Consider the following 22,329-nt stretch of genomic DNA (forward strand, 5'->3'; position numbering starts at 1 on the left):
TTTTATGTGTAAAATTAGTGGAGTTCCCCTTTAAGCCTTGGATGTTGAAATGTATGGGATCGACAGAAGAAAGAATAGTGAAGAATAGTACCTCTTTAGAGTGTTTGGATGCAGGAGGTGCACATAATGTTTTGGGATTTTTTTGTGTCTTTTACTCTTTATACTCTTTCTAATGATACCATTTTATCTTGGTATAGTAAGTCATATTAAAGAGAAAAACAATTATAACGTGACAAAAAGGAATAACAAACACATCTCATTATAACAAGAATAGTTTGTTGTCATAATGAGACAATGAGCAGACCTTTTTGGACACAATGGTCAAACGGACTCTGCTATTACAGCATTTAAGTTAAAGGTCAGTGCTGCTAAAGGCCAAAACCTGGGTTTGGACCTGTGCTTTTCTTCCCCCTTTCAGTCCCTCTACTCTCCCTGCATGGCCTAAAAGAAGCACTTAAGTTGATTTATAAAGTATTTCAAGTTAAAGATGGAGTGAGACCAGTTGGGGGCAGATAAACAGATTTCTGTCTGCACTCGTGGTATGGCAACATACCCACGTTTCTTAGAAATCTGCAGACAGGAGAGCCAAGTTTGATTTTGAACTCCAGGAATAATTCTCCAAGATGTATGGCCATGTGTACCACATAACTGCTTCAGTTGTGGGTTTAAATCTTGCAGCAGGTTACGCCAGTTGTTTTTAAGTCAAGAAATTCAGAATTGTTATGATGATAGTTCATACTTTTTATTGCTATTGACATTTTGGATGCAAGCCCATTACAGACAGTGACACAAAATAACCTATAGTATTGAACATAAACAACCCTAGCTAGGCTTTGTTCTCCAGTCGAGGCGTAGTTTTTCTATAAATCTAATCCCTCTCTCGTTTGGGCTACTTATAGACCAACTCTGCCTGTCTGCATGCATGTCTCCATGATGTAGCAGGGGTTATTAACAACCTCAAATAAGAGACGTCGTCACATTTCAGTGTTTATTTTAATGCCTATAAGTAGTGTGTGCATATGCAGAGACTGTCGGAGGTCCCCCAAGGCTGCTGTGTAGCAGGCGATTGGGCTTAGGGACTGAGTATAACGTGACAGGATCCTGACACTCTCCTTCTCACTTCTGCTTGCTGATGATGCCCTGAACCAGTTCACACACAACTGGCCAGCAATATAGAGTTTCACTGCGTCTGGACATTTGCTTAAATTAGCGACTAATGCCTGTCCGTTTGGATCTATAACTGCAAATATATTTCATAAAGGAAACAAATTGTATGGATTTAAGCACACACTGTTTGAGGATAATGTCACAGAGGTCAACCTGATAAACTATGTCATAGACAGGATCAGGTCAGCAAACACAAAAAGACAGGAAATGGCTTCTGCAGTCATGTAAGCTGAGTCAAAGCAGATAAGGCTATATTCAGACTCATTGATTACTGCTGCCTTCCTTGAGGAGGAGCCCTCTGGAATTATCAGATCAATACTCACATAAATCAGCTGGCGAAGGAGTAGGTAACTAGAGGCCAAATATCGCTGGGAGGGAGGGCTCGATTCATTTCCTGAGCAATAATCCCTTGAGGAGGAGGAGGAGGAGGAGGAGGACAGGAAGCAAGGAGGGGTTTGTCACTTGTACCTCACATGCTTGTGAGACCCCGGAAATAGAGAAAATAAACGAGTAATTAGATAAATAAATGAGGAGAGATAAACCCTCTAAACAATCTAATAGACTGGAAATGGAGCTTGGCCAAAGATAACAAAGTCTGAATTTGTACACAACACTGCCTGTCCAGATGTTGAAGAGTCATATATGTAGGAGTAGCTGCAGACATGATCATGAGGCATTAAGGAGGGAAGAAAGAACAGCGGTTTAGCAGATTTACAGATGTTTTTGATGTTCGTTGTTTTAACTATCCGAGGCTGTGACCTCTTGAACCTTCTGCCTTCCCCTGACCGGCGTGAGCTGTCTGGCTGGGAGTCAGGCCGGCGTCGCTCTGTCACGTTTATTTTCAGTCGCCCGCTCGGCTCGCCAGCCAAAGTGATAAAAGAGAGACGAGCTGTCCACAGTGGCGTGGTATGCATCAGTGTGTGTTTGTGTGCCTGCGTGCTGCTATGGAGGGAAAGTAGGAGAACGGTGGAGGACAGATATTCGTGGCACTTCTTCCAGTCCCCCTTGTGTGACCCCCACCTAAGAGTATCAGAGAGGCTTGTAGTTGGCACAGTGTCACATGGGGGGGGGGGTTTGCAGCCAACTGTGTGTCTCTGGGCCACTTAGCTATCCAATGGGAGGGAGTAGTCAGGGGAAGACTGGAGTTGAGAGGGAAGTGGAGTTATTTACATTCTCTTTCTGCTCCTCCATGCAGGCACACTGTCTCAGACGTGTCTGAAGAGATGAAGAGCCTGATCATTGAGAAGAATAAGATGGGCCTGGAGGAAGAGCCTGAACTGCTGGTCAAAGGTAAGTCAGGCTCACAGAACATATATACGGCACATGAACACCAACATCACTCTCGTGCATCTACCTGCTCTCCTTCAGTTGTGGTGAATGTCAGTGTGAACTAATTAGTCAACAGAAACTTTTGTTGAGCAATTGGTTATTTTGGCAAAATTATAACCGTTCACTGGTTCAGACGCTTTCTGTTTTATATTAATGCAAGCTGAATACTTTTTGAGTTTTGGACTATTGGTTTGACCAATAGTCAAGTGTGAAGTGAAGTGTGCACTGTGAACGCATCACCTTGGTCTCCTGGAAACGTGTTGACATTTTACAGACTAATCGTTTAAAGATATAATACTTATATAATACTATAATAATAAAGGTATTATACTATTATAATATAAAATGTCTGAATTTGTCTTGACCTAGATATATTTTGTTTAGTTTGGTACTTGCATTATCCCATGTTGTTGTTTGCAAAAATATTAAAAAGGTGTGTCATTTTGGCTGTCGCTGTAACTTAGAGAGAAAATGATTCATCAGAAAGACAAAAATGTGACAAAACATAACATACAACTTTCAATACATTACCTCGTCTGTGAGCCTGATTTCTGCCTCTGACTCAGATCAGATACATTTTCATCGGCCATGGTGGTTGTTTAACAATGAACACAACAACGCCCACAATCCCACTGACTTCACGACATCATCAAACTACGTCTTGTGTTTTCATTGTTCTGATTGAGGGTCGGCCAGCGGCCAAAATTACATTGCATTTAATACATGAATAAAAAAACATCCATAAATTAATCAATAATTACTACTTTGTCCTTCAGTTGATAAATGAGGTCCTTGTTCATCTCATTAAGTGTAGTATATATTTCATTACCCTAATTGTCTCCTAATAAGCGCTGTCGCCCCGCAGCCAGCCCCTCTCTGACCACATGTGGCCCACAGCTGCTCTCCCTCCCTCCCCTGCTCTGTGTGTTCGTGCAAGGATAGCTACTGGCATCAGGAGCGCCGTGTTGGGTGTCTGATGCTTTTGAGGAATGATCTCAGAAGATATTTCTGTATGATTTTTTTCTTTTTTTCCCCCCGTCTTGGCCTGCTACTGAAAGGGAGCAGTAAAATGCCAGCACTTGGATAAGTTACGTCCTGTTTGGAATGGCGGCAGTCAGATTGCCTAATTCTGACAGCAGTTACTATGCGCCCTTGGCGAGCGCCCCTCCCTGACTGCTGTCCCCTCTCTGTCCCTGTGTCACAGTCAGAGGAGAAACAGAGGACAGCTACTCTCCTTGGGCCATTGATTACACCGTCACTTATGATTTCAGCTTTTGCACCCAGCCCCTTCCTTCAACCGACCTCACTTTAACAGCCAGCGTAGCAGTTGCACACCTCAGGGCGTTTGATAATCCCTCTCGTTTCTCTCTGTGGTTGCAAAAGGATAGGTTTTTAGCGGTTCCCCCATTAGGGCCTTTCACCTTGTTCTGTATGTTTGTTTTTTCAGTAGGACATCCTGAGGCTGTATGCGGTTAAAGGGATAGTTTAGGTTTTTCTTCAGTGAGGTTATATGAGATTCCTTTCATCAGTCAGTGTATTACCTACAGTAGCTGACGGTCGGCATGCCTTCAGTTTGGAGAAGCACAGAAAGCAATGTACTGTTGTACTGACGGGTCAGCAGCAAAACACATGTCAGTCACCTAAAAGAAGGCCAAGATGAAGAAATCAGTATCGGTTGAAGTGCCATATATGCCATATTTAGAATATTTTATTCACTTATTTACTTTTCTGTCAGACAGGCCGTTCCTTCAGCACCACATTTCCTCAAGCATAGATTTTCATAGACGTCGCACATTGCATCACGCCACAGATCAGGGTTCGAGCCGTTCCTGGAAGACAAATACAAGAAAATAAAACTGACAGCAACAGAGTGATTATGACAGCAATGACGCAATGCTGGTAGCTGCGGAGACACTAGGATATGAAGAAGAACTTGTGGAGAGAGAGGGGAAACTTGTGTGGAAACTGCACTTCTTTACTGGTTGTTTGGGTCCTCATTTAATTTATTTGTACGTATTTAGTGCTATCTTGCCTGAAGGTTTAGTATAGCAGTGTTCTTAAGTAAGTGTCTGACTTAATTTGCAGTGGTCTGGACCAGGGAGTTGAGAAAACATAGTGCAAAGGAAAGGGCTGTCTGATGGCAAGATAAAACACTGAAAATATTCTACATATAGCGTACACTTAACTGACTCAACTGATATTGACTTTTTTTTTAATTTTATTGTATAGTTTAGACTTTCTTTAGGTCGCTAAAATACATTTTTCTGCTGACCACATCTACAGCAAGGCATGCTGACTGCCATCTCCTGTAGGTATTACTCTGACTATGGATAAGTACTTCAAAAACCCCGAACTATCCCTTTAAAGTGGCAACATACAATCCCCCCAGATGTTAAGACATTGGTTGAGTGGCACACTTCAGCTGGCAAAAGTAACGGCCCTAATAAATAAAGTGTAGACTTAAAAAAACGTAGCTATACTGTCAAGACCATCTTTTTGCAAAACTTGATGCATGAAGCAAATGTTATGGGTTTTGCTTCAGGCGCTGACCTGAGAGTTTTGTGTTTAAAGAGGAAAATGTTTGCCTGACGTGAAATAGTGCTTTAATTTTATTTAACTTTGAAGTGAGGCAATCGTGTTTATATTTCATTATAATATTTAAACAGTTATGGAACAAACATTCAGCACTCAGAGTGACAGGAGGCTTTCAGTAAAGAGATGGATATGCACAGAGAGAGATTGTTTGCTCAATCTGTGTTTGAGGGGGCAGGGCGTTGGGGGGTCAGGGGTCACAAATGAAACAAATTAAGGGCGAGCCGTGGCCCCCAGGGGAGACATTAGCAGGCCACAGAGATGGGATCCAGATGGGGGACCATGGGAGGGGTATACAGGGGGTCCCATGACTCTTTCTGTCTCTCTCCTTTTTAGCCTTCCCTTATCGCACTGTTTAAAGTTCCCAAAAAGAGCAGCATCTGTGGGGCGTCCCATGTCTGTGACAGAGGCGTCGAGGTAGCGGGCATGCCCTTCTCTCCATGTCTCTCACCCGGTCAGCTTGTCTGCCTCCCCCGTCCCACATCCAGTCTGTCAGCAAGCTCAGCCTGACTTACCTCATGGTTTTTATTTATCTGTTTCACGTTTGGTCCCCCCCCCCCCCCCTTGATGTGGTGTTAAGTACCTCGAGGGTTTTTGCTTTGGGCTATATTGGGTGGGTTTATGGTGGGTTCAGACCTGCCACTTATATCATATAGAAGCATTCTCAAACAGGAAACATAGCCTGGGAGGCTGAGCCCTTGGCCCCCTCCTCTCTCTTTATTTTTATTTTGGAGTGAGGCAGGGGAAGCTTTGCACTCCCTGAGAAAAACCACTTTGAGGCGAGGACAAAAACGGGGGAGAGAGGAGAAATGGGGGAGATGAAAGCAAATAGGAAGAGAGTGAGAGCAGAGGGAAGAAAGATGCAGGCGAAATGAGCGCTGGCTAACAGGTGGCACGCAGCTTGCTAACCACAGAGGAAGTTGTGATGCTGGTGTGGCGTCATAGCCGTTTTCACAGCGTAGGAAGCTGAAGGTACATTGCCTAATTGTTCCTTTAAAACCACTCCTCAGAAATGCATGCACAAGCCATATGAACAGACGTGCACAGCCACCACCACAAGTGGCACACTGCCAGTGCATAGTATTGCCCTGCCCCTCGCAGATGGTCCCACCCCTGCCAAGTGCCAGTCCAGGTGGCCTGTTACAACCCTCTGCCAGCCACTCCATCAGCCCTCTGGATGAACTCTGACCCCCTACCAGCACTCTTAAATCCTCCTGTACAATCTCCAGGCAGCATCTGGACACAGCTCTGCCAAAGTAGTTTATTTATCTGCTTGAGATTAAATATTTATCGGGAACAATTTGCACACATAGCGGCTAGGGGAGAGAAGTTCGCTGCTGTTTGGGAACAGTCGATCTGTGCTGTTGCGTTCTGTCCAAACCCTCAGGACTTTGGGAACACAACAGTCTTGCGTAGTAGCGCCAGGCCTGGCAAGACCAATGGGCATGCCTGTGAGCTGGCGGAAGGCATGTCTGCTGAACTCTTTGTCTCTCTCTGTCACACTCTGACAGTACATCTCTGTCTGTCTGTCTGTCTGTCTCTCTCTCTCTCCTTTATCACTCTGTCGACCTCTAAAGTGGTAATTATGTTGGTTGCATGCAGGCTTTAATGCCTATGCCATTAGCTGACTGTATTTTTATCCCCTACTATTTACCCCAACAAGGCAGTCACATACAGGCTGCAGCAAACTTTATGGACAATTACATGCCTTGGGGATTATTCTTAGTGACGACATGGTGCAGCAGTACTGGTTTAGTAGCTCTATGACTAACCCTAACCCAGGAGAAATGCTTGTTGTGGTGTACGTTTTGTCTGAATAGAAGCCAGAAAATATTGGTAAAGACAAAAAGCATTTTGCTTGAGTGTGTTTCTCAAAGTAGTGTCCTAGAAATCAATATCAAAACATTTCCAACAAATGCTCAACCCCAGTGACAAATGCCAGTTATTTTGTCAATTGTTCTGTCAGATTTTATCAGACACCAGTGGAAAATGTCCATCACAATGTCTGATGTCCAGAGTAGTGTCATCAAACATATCAGTATATCAATAGATGAAAAAAGGAATGTTTTTACAGTGTGATGTTCAATGTTTACTGTAGTCTTTTGATAAAAATCCCTCAATGTAACATCAGTTTCCTGTGGTATTGAACATAGTAGTGAATATTGATATTTTTCAAGGTATTGTACCAAAGTTAGAAATTCCAGTATCTTGACCAAAGTGACATCTTCTCTTGTTTCATCCAACCAACTGTCCAAAATCAAAATATAGAGTCAAATGTTTGCTTTTTGTTTAAAAATGACTGAACCTATTATTGAATAAGCAAATTTAAATTGGATAACTACAGTACGTATAATAGTTGCAAATACATTTTCTATTGTTTGACTAATTCAATAATTGTTGCTGTTCTACTGGAAAGGATTATAGCCAATGTCTTATTTCATGTTTCTCTTCTTTAAAGGGTGGCTGCTGCGGGAGGTGCGAGGCAACTGGATCAAGCAGCGTCGGTACTGGTTCGTGCTGAGCCAGGACTCCCTTGACTACTACAGTGGACCGGAGAAAGGAGCACGCAGACTGGGCACGCTGGTCCTCACCAACCTCTGCTCTGTCATCTGGCCAGACAAGCAGACATACAAGGAGACTGGTGAGGGGGCACACAGACAGGCTGATGCATAGCTGACTCATGCTCATGTATACATTTGCCAGTAATCCCTTCTGAGTCCAGTAAGACCTGCGTTAATTCCCTGTGTGGTGCAGCGATCATAGATATTTTCAGAAATTCCTAGGAAGTTGTTCTGGGTTTTTGGATATGAGAGTGACGTCTTTTGGTCCCTTTCTCTTCCCATGGGTGCTATTATTCTGAGTAAGTTTGGGAAGTCCCAGCTGCGTCTGGTCAAAAACGTGGCTCGAGGCTGGTCTAGAAACCTCGCATTTGACTAATCAGCGGTAGCATCTCCCTTCCCTGTCTGGGATGAAAGAAACAAAAGCCATAGACAATAAAGAAGAGAGTCATTGCTGTACAGGACCAGACACAGGGATGACTTGACCTTTTTCGAGTTTCTATATTACTCAAACATGTTTCCCTGCTGTATGTCTGTTTGCCTGTCCATCAATGGAAAGGGATTATGTAGTGACTTCACCAAACCACTTAAAAAAACAAAAACCATTGTATAAACCCAAACCCAAACATAGTTTTTACTAACTCAATATACCAGGGGACTTTTGTGGACAGAAATGCTCAACAGAGGCATTGTCACAAGCTCTATTGGCTGTTTCACTACTGATCAGCTTTGTGTTCCCCCTAAACTACCAAGATGTTTGTCATTCAAAAGTTGTATTAAATACTTAGTTCCTCAGTGTATTTACTGGTTTTTACTGTGAAATGTAATTTCCCTTTAGGCGTTCTATCGTTGGCTTCATTGGCCCTTTACAGCAGAGGTAATGTCAGGGCACCAAACAGGTTCAAAGTGGGCAATGGCAAAACATGTCATAATCTCAGTTGTAAAAGCTCTTAATTTTGAGTTCGTATTTCACCACAAACCTAAACAAAGAGGGACGTGATGCCAAGTCACGTAGCAGGAAAGCCTGATAACAGCCGAGCGGCTGCGGATCAGGCCAGGCTGCCCGGGGTATGTCTAATACTTCCTCTGCACAAGGAGGAAGCACGCCTTTTTTCACTTTTATTGCAGGTTGTCCGAGAGGAGACTCACAGAGGAGTTTCACACTTGTGTCCTAACTCAGCTATAGAATAACTGTTCCTGTTTGGTTTTGGTGTGGTCTGAGGTTCCTCTTAAACTGACCTTTGATCCTCAGTGAAACCGAGAGAGGAAGTCAGAGAGTCATGCCAGACATGCGGGATGTCCCGTGCTGAGATCATTTCACCGTCCTCTTCCCTATTTCCTTACTGGAAGGAACTTTTTACTGGTTATAAAATAATCTCACTTTAATACTGATGCCTCTAAATGACCTACATAAGCATCACGGAAAACCATCAGCAAGAAGATTAGCTATTTCTGTATAGTTATTATAGTTTTTCTTAATGTCTGTCACCAGGTTGGGTTCTCACTGATCTGGGCAGGATAAGTCAGAACATTTAAACTATTTTAATGGCAAAGTGTTGAGGATGAATTGAGGAGTCTCACAGCCCAAGAAAACAAGTTGCTCTGTAGTCTACAGCACTAAAACAAAGTTTACTTTTTTCACATGGCCACAAATAGATACATGACCTCATCGCTAGGCATCCTGCAAAAAGCTGTGTTCATACAGGAAAAAGATACTATTGAAAATGCATTGCCTCTGTTTTTCCACTGGCTTTCAAAACAACTGCACATGCTAGCTATCCCTAGATCTTCATGAAAGAAGGCAGTGTTGCTCATACTGCTTTTGCCCACATATTAAAAAAAAAAATTGTGTCTGTGTGTCTTTCAGGCTACTGGAGCATCACAGTATATGGGCGGAAGCACTGTTACAGGCTGTACACCAAGCATTTCAACGAGGCTGTGCACTGGGCATGTGCCATCCAGAAGATCATTGATACCAAAGCACCAGTGGAAACACCAACGCAGCTCCTGATTCGAGACATCGAGGTGGGTTACACAACACAAAACATACAGTACACACACAGTTGCTGTCGCTCCCCCTGCTCTGTCAAAATGGAAACCACAAAGCCTCATTGGAGTCCAAAGTTTTCTCTGCTTGTCTCTCTCTTGTCAATGACCTCATCTTATTCCACCACATTGTGACAGGACATAATAACAGACCTGACCATGCCACACCATGTCAAGATAAAGGTATTTCCAGTCATTGGAAAGTTTGGATTTGTGGTACATGAAAGGATGCCCTTCCCTTTACCTTCTCACGTGGCGAGAGATTTAAGTGTTTCTAAGTGACAGCCATATTTTTAGAGCAGGGGTTGCTAGAGAGCACAGCGTGCTGGAATCTCATTGAGCAGACGGATGACTCGCCTTGCATCAGTCTGCCCCTGGGGTGAAGAGAGGGGCAGTTTTGGCAGAGGAGGTGGAGGAGGGCTTGGTGTGAAGCAGCAGGGCCAGATAAGCAGTCCTTTGCCTGGCCTCCTGTCTCCATAATCTCCCAACGAGAGTCTCTAATCTCAAAGAAAGTGGTTAATCTGCTTGCCTCCGTCTGCCCCTCGCTGCTTTGCCAGGAGGGGCCAAGTCAATTTTATGGAGGAACAGAGGGGGCCTACTTTTAAAGTGTTCCCTGTTCAGTGTTTTGCTCTTCCCCTGTGACGACTCATCCTCAGTCTCTCTCTCCCTCTCAATCCCTCTCAGCTGTTGCTTTCTCTCTCCTTCACCTTTACACACAGGCACACTTTCTCAAGTAGGTGATGTATTTTCCCTCCTGACTGTGAAATTAGGACCGCTGCTGCAAAAATCAAAGACAGAATGAACAGAAGAGGCTTTGTGTGAACGGGCCAGCTCGCTTATCTTTAAAGCATAGATTCATGTTCCAGCCACAGACACATAGGAGAGCAGGGATTGCAGTTTCAGCCTTGGACCTACAACCAGAGGCCTTGTGTGAAAGAGAGAAGATCTGAAGAATAGATTTCTCTGTCCTAAATCTGCCACACATTATATTGTAAGGATAATTCAAGTTTATTACACCCTGGGTGTGTAAAAACACTGTATTCACAGAGTAAGTGTACATTGTGAAATCTAATGGGGCTGGAAACACAAACAGTATGATGATCGTACAAAAGAAAATGTTTGGAAGAGGAAATGAAAACAAACAAACAAACAAACTGCTTTTTTGTATAACTGCTTGTGTATCTTGCCTCCACTGTCATTGTAACATTCACAATGCTGCTAAATTACCAGATCTTCAGAAATGACTTTGGTGCGCTCGGTGTTACAAACGATGGACAAAACTGTGAAAACAAGGCCCAAGTTGTAATACATAAGAATTATCCTTAAAGAGAAAACATTTTGGGATATACACTTGTTCACATTCATGCTGGCAGTTAGATTAAAAGATCAACACCACTCTAATGTCTGTATGCTAAGCACGCAGCTGTCACCTGCAGCAGGCTAACTTAGCTTAGCTTAGAAACAGCTAGACTGGCTCTGTTAGTGAGCGTGGATATTGTTACCTTTGGATAGAACCGGACTAGCTGTTTCCCCATTTCCTGGTCTTTGTGCTAGCGTTTAGCTAAGTTAGCTGTTTGCTGGCTGTAGCTTCATATCTATCGTGCTCACTTAAGAGTGTTATCAGTCATCAAAATCATCACTCATCTAGCTTTTAGCATGAAAGACAACACGGGTACTTCCCCAAATGTTAAACCATTCCATTTGTGAGACAGTCTATGGGCCTTAGCATGATGTACAGTGTATAACTATCACCGATGTTGCACATGGTCCACAGAGCAGCATCTCATTCCCACGTTTCAAACAGACAAGCCTGTCACCAGTGTGCACCAAACACTTCAGAAGAATGTGTCAACTTTGCCCCACTAAGGAGGGGTGAAAGCGGGCTTGTCTTGTAGCCAGAGAGAAAGGGTGGCTGGTTCGGAGGGGGTTGCTGAGGCAGGAGAGAGCCAGAGCAGTGGCAACGTTACTAATGAGCAACAGGTGCTGGAGGGCAGTAGCATGGAAGCCATCTGTACCGCTGGAAGGCATCTATCGGCAAAGGCAGCGAGAGGCACAAACACACGCACACTAAACTCATTGACACCAGAAGATAAAATATAACGTGTCAGTCATGCTAGTATGGTTTGCTAGGTCATCACTTGACCTTCCCGCTGCTTTGAAAGTTGCCAGAGCTGAATTGTGACCCTGGTCAAATCGACCTCAGTCCCCCCGCAGATGCACTCAATCACCAGCTCACTGACTTGCTTCCAGGTTGTCTGCCGGCCTTTTGAAGGCATGTGAAAGTTTGTTTTTTTTACTGTCTGCTGGTGTTATCAACACAGTGTTTTTTTCTCACTTGTGTACTTTAGGAGAATAAATTCCATCCTGAGGTAGTGGAGCACATCTACCAGCACAATCCCATCTTGAAGTACACCCAGGGCCCACTGTACGCCCCTCTGCTGCCCTTCCCCTATGGCAGCCTGGAGCACACATGTAAGTAGTTAACATGTGCACATCATACATTATCATAGCAGCAATGCGTAAAGTTACAAGTAGAAATTATAATAATGGTAAAACATCATTTGTACAGACTAGAAAGTGCTTGAAATACATATAATTGTAAACAAGATCATAAAACAAGCAGGTTCAGTCTTTCTTGAAGCAGTTATGAAATGGATTCAATCTGGTATATAATATTCCTGAATATATTAACAGGTATTTATGCTATCTAAAAGAAACTGACCACCCCACGTCTGTGTGTATGCACAGTTATCGACCGTTTTCTGTAACTACTTTTCAAGGGCCTTACTGTTAATTGTAAAGAAGCAGTGTAATCTCTGTGATTACTGTGCTGTTCGAATTGCTCAGAGCAACATTTAACACAACACAATACAATACGGATCACTAAGGACCGACCTTTCTTGGGTTGGCTCTTATTAAAACAAGTACAAACAAGGGAACAAAGGGTCTAAAAAAGAATAACGTGTAATACATTTTTTGTTTTGCAGCTTAAATGTCAGCTTCAACTCAATGATGTTTACGTAACAAAATGTTAGCATCATATCCTGAGTGTATCACATGTGTATAACACGACATTGCACTGCTCCTCCTCCTCCTCTCCTCAGACCACAGTGGGAAAGGCTACGGTTCGGTGCGCGAGGAGGCCGTGAAGCTCTTCAACTGCCTGCAGCAGCTGGAGTCGGCACGGGAGCCGGTTCCCATCATCCAGGGCGTGCTGCAGACCTGCTTGGACCTGCGGCCCCTCCGTGACGAGGTCTACTGTCAGCTAGTGAAGCAGACCAGCTACACGCCCGCCCCGTACACTGCCGCACACCTCCGCTACTGGCAGCTTCTGACCTGCATGAGTTGCACCTTCCTGCCTGGACCCATCGTGCTCAAGTACCTGCGATTCCACCTCAAGAGGTGAGATGCACACATGAGACAGTCGAGTGGTTAATGGTATTAAAAATGTCTTTCTCTCACTTGCTTCCAAAACAAATATACACGCTAACTAGATCATGATCTTTATGACGAGAGGCGGTGGTGCTAATGCTGCTTTTGTCCACCAGAATCAACAAAGACGAACGTTTCTTGTAGATGCTTTAAATATTGATTAAAATTAAACACTTGCCACAATCTAAAAAAAGCTGAATATACTGTACTTACTTGAGCGATCCATGGTATTGCTAGCATAAATAAATCCTGAAGACTGGAGAAAGCTGTTCACATCAACTCCTACTTGTAATTTTAAATGGAAACATGGAGATTTCTTGTTTTTGCTGGCTCTGATTTGTCCCAGCGGGAAACATGTCTTGTGGAAGCCAGGTGGAAAAAACAACAGCACATCCATCTCTGTAGACAGTTTAAGGTAGTTATAAACCACAGTTGTCAGTTAACAGGAATATTGCGGTGTCTATTTTATGCTCATGAATATGCCATCCCAGTCCCATGAGAATGGGGCATCGGACCAGGAGTCTGTTGTTGGTTATGAGAGAGGTGTGTGAGGGAGGACAGGTTGAATACTGGGAGATGAAGGCGAACCAGCAATGTGCAGTAACAGGGAAAACACGGGGTCTAGACAGCAGGGACAGAAAGCAGGCGCCAGCACCGTCGACCACCGGTTTAGATATAGTAGCGTGATATGCCTTCACATTGTTAGCGTGTTCCCTCAGACAGATCCAGTGTTTTGGGGCTGGATTTGCAGGTCTGAATTAGCCCCTCCGTCAAGCATGCTAATCTAAGTTATTAGCAGTGTTAATCTCCTTCTCTAGATTTTCTGTCCAACACCATGCCATCAAACTGCTACAGTTTTCTATCTATATGTCTGCACTGGGAATCGCCCTCTAGCTAATGGAACAGTTGCATGCGATGGTGATTCATAATAACGCTGTGGAACTCACTGCCTGTGTGTTTTGATACGTATTGCCGTCGCTCTCACGCACTCTCTCACTCTGTGGATCAGTGTTGAGGCTGCAGCTGGGCAGAGCTAAGACTGGAGCTGGGCAGTGGGCCCAGAAACCCTCCATCCCTCCCCCAGTGCCCTGAGAAACCCCCAGGGAAAGTCTGCTGTCAGAGGGAATAGGGCAGAGGAGGAGGAAGAGGAGGAGGGGGCAAGAAAGGAGGAAAGAGCAGAGAGGGGTGAAGAGAGGAGTGTATAGGAAGGATCACACAGACTCGGTGGAACATTCCTAATTATGTTTCAGCAGGACAAATCCCACCCTGTGGCCATATAGTTATGAGAGAGCGAGACATCGGAGGGAATGAGAGGGCCTCTCTCATTCTGGCAGAATGTTTGAGGGCCTCTTGTTCGCCTCTCTGTCCTCCGTTCTGTGTATTTTGGGACGAACATCGTGGCGTAATTGTTTCCTTCCTATTTTTCCCCGTGTTTACTTAGGGTTGAGCTCATAACTCCGTCAGGTTGTATTTCACACCTTTCACACTGCAAAGTGTGTGAGACTTCAGGCTCCAGTTGGAGTGTGTTGTCCGCTGCCTTTGTGTACCCTCTCTTTTAAAACAACAGCGCACACACACACACACACACACACACACACACACTCACTCACCTACCACTCCTGGACACTCCACTGGGAGGAAGTGGCAGGTCACTCCGGTTCACAGGAGCGGAAACACCTTTTCCTGTTTCATGCATTACCCAAAGTCAAACATGTTTTCTTTGCCGTTTTCCTTTTCTTTGAAGGATTGAGGGATGTTGAGCCTTTTAAGTCCCTAAGAGCCAAAGTGAGAACATTTGTCATTCTTCGCCTCATTGACTTTTGAGCATTGCCAACCCAAAGAACTGTGTTGAATCAAAAGATGACGCAAAGTCCATAGTCACAGCATAACACTTTTCAGACTTTGAGTCACTGTTAACATCAGGGGCATTAACAAGCCTTCTCTTTAATGTATTGACTTTATGTTTTAATTTTTCTAGCAAATATCTAGCAATTCTTAATGCACACACATGATTCATATCCACCCGTCTCACTCTTTCTTTTAGGATCCAGAGCCAGAGCCCCGAGTCTGAGATGGATAATTATGCGTCATTCATCAGCGAGGCTCTGGAGAAGACCAAGTGTCGGGAGTGTGTGCCATCCTGGGAGGAGATCCAGATGCTGATGAGTCGACAGGAGATGCTGTGCACCGTGCACTATCCAGGCCCCGGATCCTGCCAGCTCTACATCAGCTCACACACCACTGCCAATGAGGTTTGGGCACATTTTTTTGTATTTAACTTTAAGGCACGAATTTTCTCAATCTTTCAGCTTCTCACGTTTTCCTGGTCAAAACTTCCAAGTGTAATCTGGAGTCCATTGACATTACTAAGCCATGATAATTGCAGGAACTGCAGTTCTCATTTTTCTGTTTCCACCCAAAAAACAAAAATACGTATTTTCCCTCCTGCCTGTTGAGCTATTTATCCATCTAGATTGCTTTGAAATCGGCTTTAGAGATGCCTGCCTTCTCTTGAATGTAATGGAACAGGATGGCACTTGGCTTGTGGTGCCCAAAGCGCCCCAAAAATAAGCTTGAAAAACTCAACAGCAGTGTCTTTTTTGAGAAATTGTGACCTGGTTAGTTGAGATAATAAACAGACCTTGTCGTGTGCAGTTATTTTCTTTCTACCGAAACTACACCCGCCAACCGAATCACAGTGCAGAAGGAGGCGTACATGTACTTTAATCTACTGAGCTAGCTAAGATTACAGCTTAGCTGAGGAGGAAGCCATTAATGTTTAGCGCTGTCACCACTACGGGCCTCTCATGCATGGGTAGAGTGGTTTCTTCTGCAAAGTTATACTTTGTAGTTAGAAGAAAGAAAAAAGTTTCTATGTGAAACTGCTCACAACAAGGTCTGTGGATTATCTTGAATAACTAGGTCAGGATTTCTGGAAAGACACGCTGCTGTTGAGTTTTTCAAATTTATTTTTTTGTCGCTTTGAGCACCAGTGCCATCTAGTTCCATTATATTTGTGAGAAGACAGAAATCCCCCAAACTGTGCAACTCACACCAAAAATAGCAAGATGGATAAATCACTCTAGAACTAAGAGCAAAAATATGAATTTTTGATTTTGAAGTGAACTGTCCCTTTAAACAGTTAAACCATTAACCATTTGGTTGTCCATCTCTACCTCTCCTTGCCCCTCACCAGGTGGTTCGAAGGATGCAGGAGAAGCTCAGCCTGCAAGACAGCAAAAACACGTTTGCACTGTTCGAGCAGAACGCACTGTGGGAGCAGCCGGTCGCAGGCGGCGCTCTGATCGCAGACATCCTGACGAGGTTTGAAAAATATATGTGTCAGTCTTCACCCTGTAAACCAGAACAGACAGCAGACACTGTGAGGAAGTCAGACACAATAAAACCAAGCAGACAGACGTGCTATCAACACCTTGACTAAGTCTGGCAGGAATCTGAGCTATTTGTCACGTTAGATGAATGAGAACAGAGCAGCGGATTGTATATTTATCTTTACTAGTCTGACTCCCATGCTGAACATTATCCAGTATCCTTGATAACCGGTGGCCTTGTCTGGTCTCAAACATGACACCCAGCTGGGAAACTGGACTTGTGTCACTATTTCTGTCAGCAAAGCCAGCCAAGGTGAGGCTGATGTCATTTGGTTATACAAGTCTTGAATGAAACGATAAGGCATCCCTGGGAATAAAAGGGATCTGTGTTTTTTGGCCGTCGATGTCCTCACAGTGCTGAGTAACAGGGTCAATATGAAACTCAGCACACTGCTAAGTTACTAAACAACAATATTACACATTGAGGAGGCAGTAACTTGTAACATATTAACATCTCGGCTTAAGATTCTTGGTACCCCATTTGTTTCAGCTTTCTAACCCTTCCTGTCCCTCTTCTGCGCAGCCTCTCCACCAAAGAGTCAGAGTCTAAATCCCAATGGAAACTGTGTTTCAAGCTCTACTGCCTGTTGGATGCTGACAGCATATCAGTGGACAGCATTGAGTATCTCCTCCTCTTTGAGCAGGTAATGGAGCAGAACTCTTTAAAAGGGCAGAGTCCTCCGTTGAGAGTGTCTCTGTTATGAGTGACCATTTCAGTGCTGATAATGAGATATAATTTATTGTCCTGCTGTGATTCATTCCTCGTATTTCATTGGATTGTTATGTTTTTTACTTAACAATCATTAATGTCTTACGGGCGGTGATTGCTATAAAACACACTGCATAAAAAGCATGACTAAGAGCACTGGCTGCGGTGCAGAGGGGGCAAAAGGCAGCCAGCACTGGGTTCATTAGAAAATTTTTCCTGAGGACTCCTATAAAAGAGTTATGGGACAAAATAAAACAGGGTGGGGTAGAAGGGATTGATGGCAGGAATGAGGCTGTTACTGACAAATTGTACTTTCTTTTCCTCCTGTTCGGTCTCTCCCTGTTTGCCCTGGGTTTGGCCTTGGCGCTGCAGTGTCATGAGATGGTGGTGCGTGGCCAGCTGCCAGCCTGTGAAGAGGACCTGCAGGCCTTAGCTGCCCTGAGGCTTCAGTGTCTGATGGGGGACTTCAGCACGCATGCCCCCTGCCCACCTCTGGATGAGCTTTTTCCAGGTCACATGCTAGAAGCTCAAGTCCTCATGTCCCTCACTGCACCCCAAGCCCTGCCTCCATGTCAGGTGGCGGCCCAGGGCTGCCCCGCAACGCAGCGCTTCCCCTCGGGCCTCCTCGCAGGGACGCTGTGGAGTCACACAGCTACAGCAGCGCACAAGCAAAAGGTGGAGCAGGATATGCGCCTGCGGAGCCGGCTGAAGGAGGAGGCAGCAGCCGTCATGGGATCCATCTTGGAGCGTTGGAAAGGTCTGGCCGGCTACAGCCGCAGGGACAGTATGGCTGCCTACCTCACAATTGCACGCCAGTGGTCGGGCTTTGGATGCACTCTTTATGAAGTGGACTTTTATATTGTGAGTACAGCGAGGCTTTAGTTTTGCTTTCCCTCAGTGCTTAGAGTCACTCTGACTATTGAGATAAATAAAGGGATTACTATGAGCTGTTCTGACATCTGTTTACCTCTTCCTCCCTCCAGAGTTCGACGGGAAGTTTTTCCCAGAAGTTGTGGTTGGGTGTAGCTGCTACATCCGTGTCTCTGTATCGGCAGGGAGAGGCAGAAGCCCTGGAGTCCTTCCCTTACGGCCAGATCTGTTCCTACGGTGTGTCTGACAGCAACACCTTCAAGATCACAGCAGGGGATCGGGATCTGCTGTTCGAAACTACCAAGGTATAGTGGCTCAGGCCTCAGGTTAGCATATACAGGCAAAATCTCTTATTCCTGGAACTGTTTCTCCTCTGAGCTTAGGCACAATCTAAGTCCACCGTAGCCAGGATTCAGTTTGTGTACAGTGCAGGGACAAGTGGCCTTATCACCATGCAGGGTTCTGCAGAGTAAGTGAAAGAAGCACGCTGTCTGCTCATGATACCCCCCCTCCCTCCAGCTCTCTGACCCACTTTAAAAACACTCATTAATTTGGTCTAAATAGAGAGCACACAACCTGCCCCTACTCTCCAACCGATGCTAACCACCAAAAGTCTGACTTCCTGCCATTAAATGGCAACTGGGGGTGAGTTTTATTGCAGTGGTTAGATTAAAATATTAGGCAACATTTCTCAGAAACATGGATGTTCTTCCAAACAGACATTTTTTTTTCAGTCGAGAACAAATCTTGGCTTTCACTGGGGTAGATTTGCTTGCATCTTCCCACACGGAACAAAAAATCCCTCTGTGATCTCTCCCGGGGCACAAAAGTGGCTTTTATTTATTTATTCGACGCACAGGCGAATTGAAGTGCAACTCAGAAAAGGCTCCTTCTTTTATGAACTTAGGGCCTCACATTGCTCTGACATGAATGTGAAGGGTTTTGAGCTACAGGGCAGGAAAAAAAAAGACAGAGTAGATGTGCAGGGGGTGATTATGGTAAGGCCTGGAGTTAAGAGTGAGGGCTGCTGATTCAAGGGTTACAGTTAAAGTTGAAGAGTAGGTGCAGGTTGAAGCTCTTTAGTCAGTGTTCTCAGGCAAGCATTAGTGAAACAGAGTCAGGGTAATGGTCATGGTCATAGTGACTTAGGGTGGTTTGGTGGTCATGTCCACCAAGGTCAGGGTAACTGAGAGACAGATGAACAAACTCCTCCGCAGTGCCCTCCTTTTTTTTTTTTTTTGCAACAGCTGTTAAACAAAATATGTCAAAATGGTGAAATATCCACACACATGTGAGGCTGATCGAGGCGTTCGTGTCCTCCAGAATCCACCAAACGGCATCATCCTCTGCTTCTGGAGGATCCAGTTTTTCTAGCAGCTGAATGACATCATCCCTCTCCTCCTCCTGTGACAGTGCCAGACAGACACTAAGACTGCCACCAATCTGACCTCTCTCTCTCTCTCCCTCTCTTTCTATCTCTCTCTGTCACAGCTGACTGAGATCATGCAGCTGATGAATGCGTATTTCAGTGCCATCCGTCGCCAGCGAGGGAAAGGGGAAGATGTGGACACTACCATAGCAGAAAGCACAGAGGTGGGATTCCATCACCTGGCCTCCACACTGACGCCGACCCTCCTGGAGCTGCCCTCGCACCCCGTTTGAGACGGACCCGCACCCGGACACCCCCCGCAACCCCCACCGTCCTCCTCCACGTGGCCCCTGCGAGGCCCAGCCCCAGTCCTCGGGACACCACGCCTCCTCCACTGGGAACGGCACGGCAGCCAAAACAAAGAGAGCGCTGTTTTCACTCCCCATCCGTGAAAATAAACCCTTGCTGAGCTTTCCAGCTGAAGGAGCTGGCTGATGGAGGAGGGTGGGAGTGGGGACGGGGAAGGCAAGGGGTTCTGTTTTGCAAGTGAGGCCAGAAACCCACAGAAACCAATGCGGTTGCTGATGAGCTGTCACACACCCTCCACCCCATCCTGTCACGCAACCACCTCTGTTACCCTACATGGCAACAACCCCCCCAACCTCGACCCCTCCCTTGACAATGTGAGACGTTGCTACATCAGGGAGAGATAGCATCAAAAAGAGTTAGGACTTATGACAACAATAAGCTGTGGTACTCCCCTCGTGAAGGTTTGGCTCAGTGAAAACACTACTCTCTCTCTCTCTCTGTTCTCTTTCTCGCTCTCTTTGGAAAGTGTGCCATATTTTGTATTGCCTTTCCTAGAAGGCAGTCGTCCCTCATGCACTGCTGGAATAGTGTTGAGAACTTTCTGTGACACACACCCTCCCCCGTCTTCGGCTCTTTCTCCCTCTCTCCCTCTCTCTCTCTTCCACACACACATACACACTCTCTCACGTGCCCTTCTGCTGACATGTTCATCAGAGACAGTCAGTTTTCATAAGGTCCCCGCCAGGCTTGCATTACCTGGAACTGTTGATGCAGTGAGCCATGTGAACTTGGAACTGGAAACAGATGTTGAACACTGTTGCTAAGTCACTTTGGCTGCCACGGCCATATAGACTCTTACCTATGGGATTATCAGTGTGTGTGTGTGTGTGTGTGTGTGTGTGTGTGTGTTTGTTTGTGCGTGCGAGTACAGTATGAGCGTCTGTTTGATCAAGGAAACCATTTTCTGGATGACATTCAGGATCTGAGTTGATTGCGTTTCACATAAACCAAAGGATTTTTGGAGCCGTTTCTACATTGTTTCCACCAAATGCTCTCTCGCGTCCTTTGTTGTGCTGCTTGTCTTGGCTGTAATCCTCGACACGAAACTTGGTTAACACTTGACTGATTTGATCATTTCGCTTATGTCAGTTATTACCCTAATGCAGCTCTGCTCTGCAGAAATAACAGGTGCTTCTCTGTTTATTATTGTTATTTTCACAATGTATATATAATGGAAGAAATTAAGAGTTCACATAACCCCCCCTGTCAGAGATCTGTATCATTTAAGAAGACATATTTACCACCTGTCCCGTTATTTAAACAGAAACCTTTTTAATCAGGCCTTGGATGCTTTTTGTAGTATTATTTATGCAAACTTTGCTATTTTTTTTTTTACTGTTCTTTGTCTTAAATGCAGACCCAGATGTGTTTTCAGCCATACATGCTTTTGGTTCTGCTCCTTAAAGCAGTTCAGATGTGTAAATCCTGTGTAGCTCCTTCTTTGTGTTCACTGTTTGAGTATTCTTGTGAAGCCAAAGTTCGCCAAGTCATTGAGCATGGACCAAAGATGTGTTGTTTTTTAAAAAAAATAAGCTTTTTTAAGAAGAAATTATCCCAAAGCAGACAGATCCCCGAGTTTATCTTTGACTGTCGTCACATTTACTAATTTTTCTTTAAACTTGAATGTCAGACAAATACGAAGACATCCTGTTGTATACATCGTACACCTAATGTTAATGTAGTAGATGACCTTTTAGGACTCTGAGACCTTAGATAGGCTTTGTACATATAATTTTAGAGTACTGTCTGCTACACAATCCCATGCAATAACCACCCTCAAGACTTAAATCGTCTCACCATGAAAGGCCTTGACGAGTCGTTGCACAGTCAGCCCTGTCACCTGCTCAGAAGCAGGTTTTTTGCTTTTTCTACTGCAGCTGCAGGCAGCTCCGAGCTACATGTATGAAAAGAAAAAAAAATCAAACCGCGGATGTTGTTGCTTTGTATTACGCTTGTTTGTATGCTGCATGGTACCTTTTTATGTAATGTGTGTATAGTTAATTGCACTATTGTTTGTTTTTAACTAACTTGGAAGTGCAATAAAAACTATAAATACTGTATGTAATTAATAAAAACAGCACCATTTTACCATATTCAGTCTCTGGTACTTCAGTTACTCATTTCCTTTCATTTTTTAGAAAATGGGCTTTCTTGTGCCTTGGCTAGTGAAGCAGTATCAGACTATTGTTTTCAACCAGGCACACTTTATAAAAGTCTGAAGTTTGGCGCCAGCCGCAGAGCTGAGAGTCTTACCTCCCCCGAAGCTGTTCTGCCTAAAAACAATAGCTGGTTGAGCAAGCGTTGCTAAGTGCCTTTACGTTCCCCTGCGGTAATGAGCCTTAACTGAGTTAGATGAACAGCCACTGGGACACAAAGCTCCAGGTGTTGAAAAAAATGGTGTTTTATCATTTTCATTTGACTAATGGAACGTAAAATGACCTTTTACGGAAAGTATGTAGTGTAAATTCAGATGACACAAGAAACAAACAAATACAA

At 44.6% G+C, this 22,329-nt stretch overlaps 1 protein-coding gene across 1 annotated transcript in view; it reads left to right on the forward strand.

Moving 5' to 3' along the window:
* The window catches only part of plekhh3 (pleckstrin homology, MyTH4 and FERM domain containing H3), a 34,462-nt gene extending 12,536 nt beyond the window's left edge, over positions 1-21,926 (forward strand). The window contains exons 3-13 of the mRNA XM_084372659.1: positions 2,363-2,457; positions 7,547-7,729; positions 9,514-9,671; positions 12,041-12,164; positions 12,797-13,094; positions 15,169-15,376; positions 16,321-16,448; positions 17,040-17,160; positions 17,598-18,086; positions 18,209-18,400; positions 19,587-21,926. Of these exons, the coding sequence (XP_084228785.1) occupies positions 2,363-2,457; positions 7,547-7,729; positions 9,514-9,671; positions 12,041-12,164; positions 12,797-13,094; positions 15,169-15,376; positions 16,321-16,448; positions 17,040-17,160; positions 17,598-18,086; positions 18,209-18,400; positions 19,587-19,757 (2,167 nt within the window). The 3' untranslated portion in view covers positions 19,758-21,926. The remainder of the gene's footprint in view (positions 1-2,362; positions 2,458-7,546; positions 7,730-9,513; positions 9,672-12,040; positions 12,165-12,796; positions 13,095-15,168; positions 15,377-16,320; positions 16,449-17,039; positions 17,161-17,597; positions 18,087-18,208; positions 18,401-19,586) is intronic.
* Positions 21,927-22,329: the final 403 nt, after the last annotated feature.

The sequence above is a fragment of the Pagrus pagrus genome (genome assembly GCF_965226575.1).
Source record: "Pagrus pagrus genome assembly, chromosome: 13".
NCBI classification, from domain to species: domain Eukaryota; kingdom Metazoa; phylum Chordata; class Actinopteri; order Spariformes; family Sparidae; genus Pagrus; species Pagrus pagrus.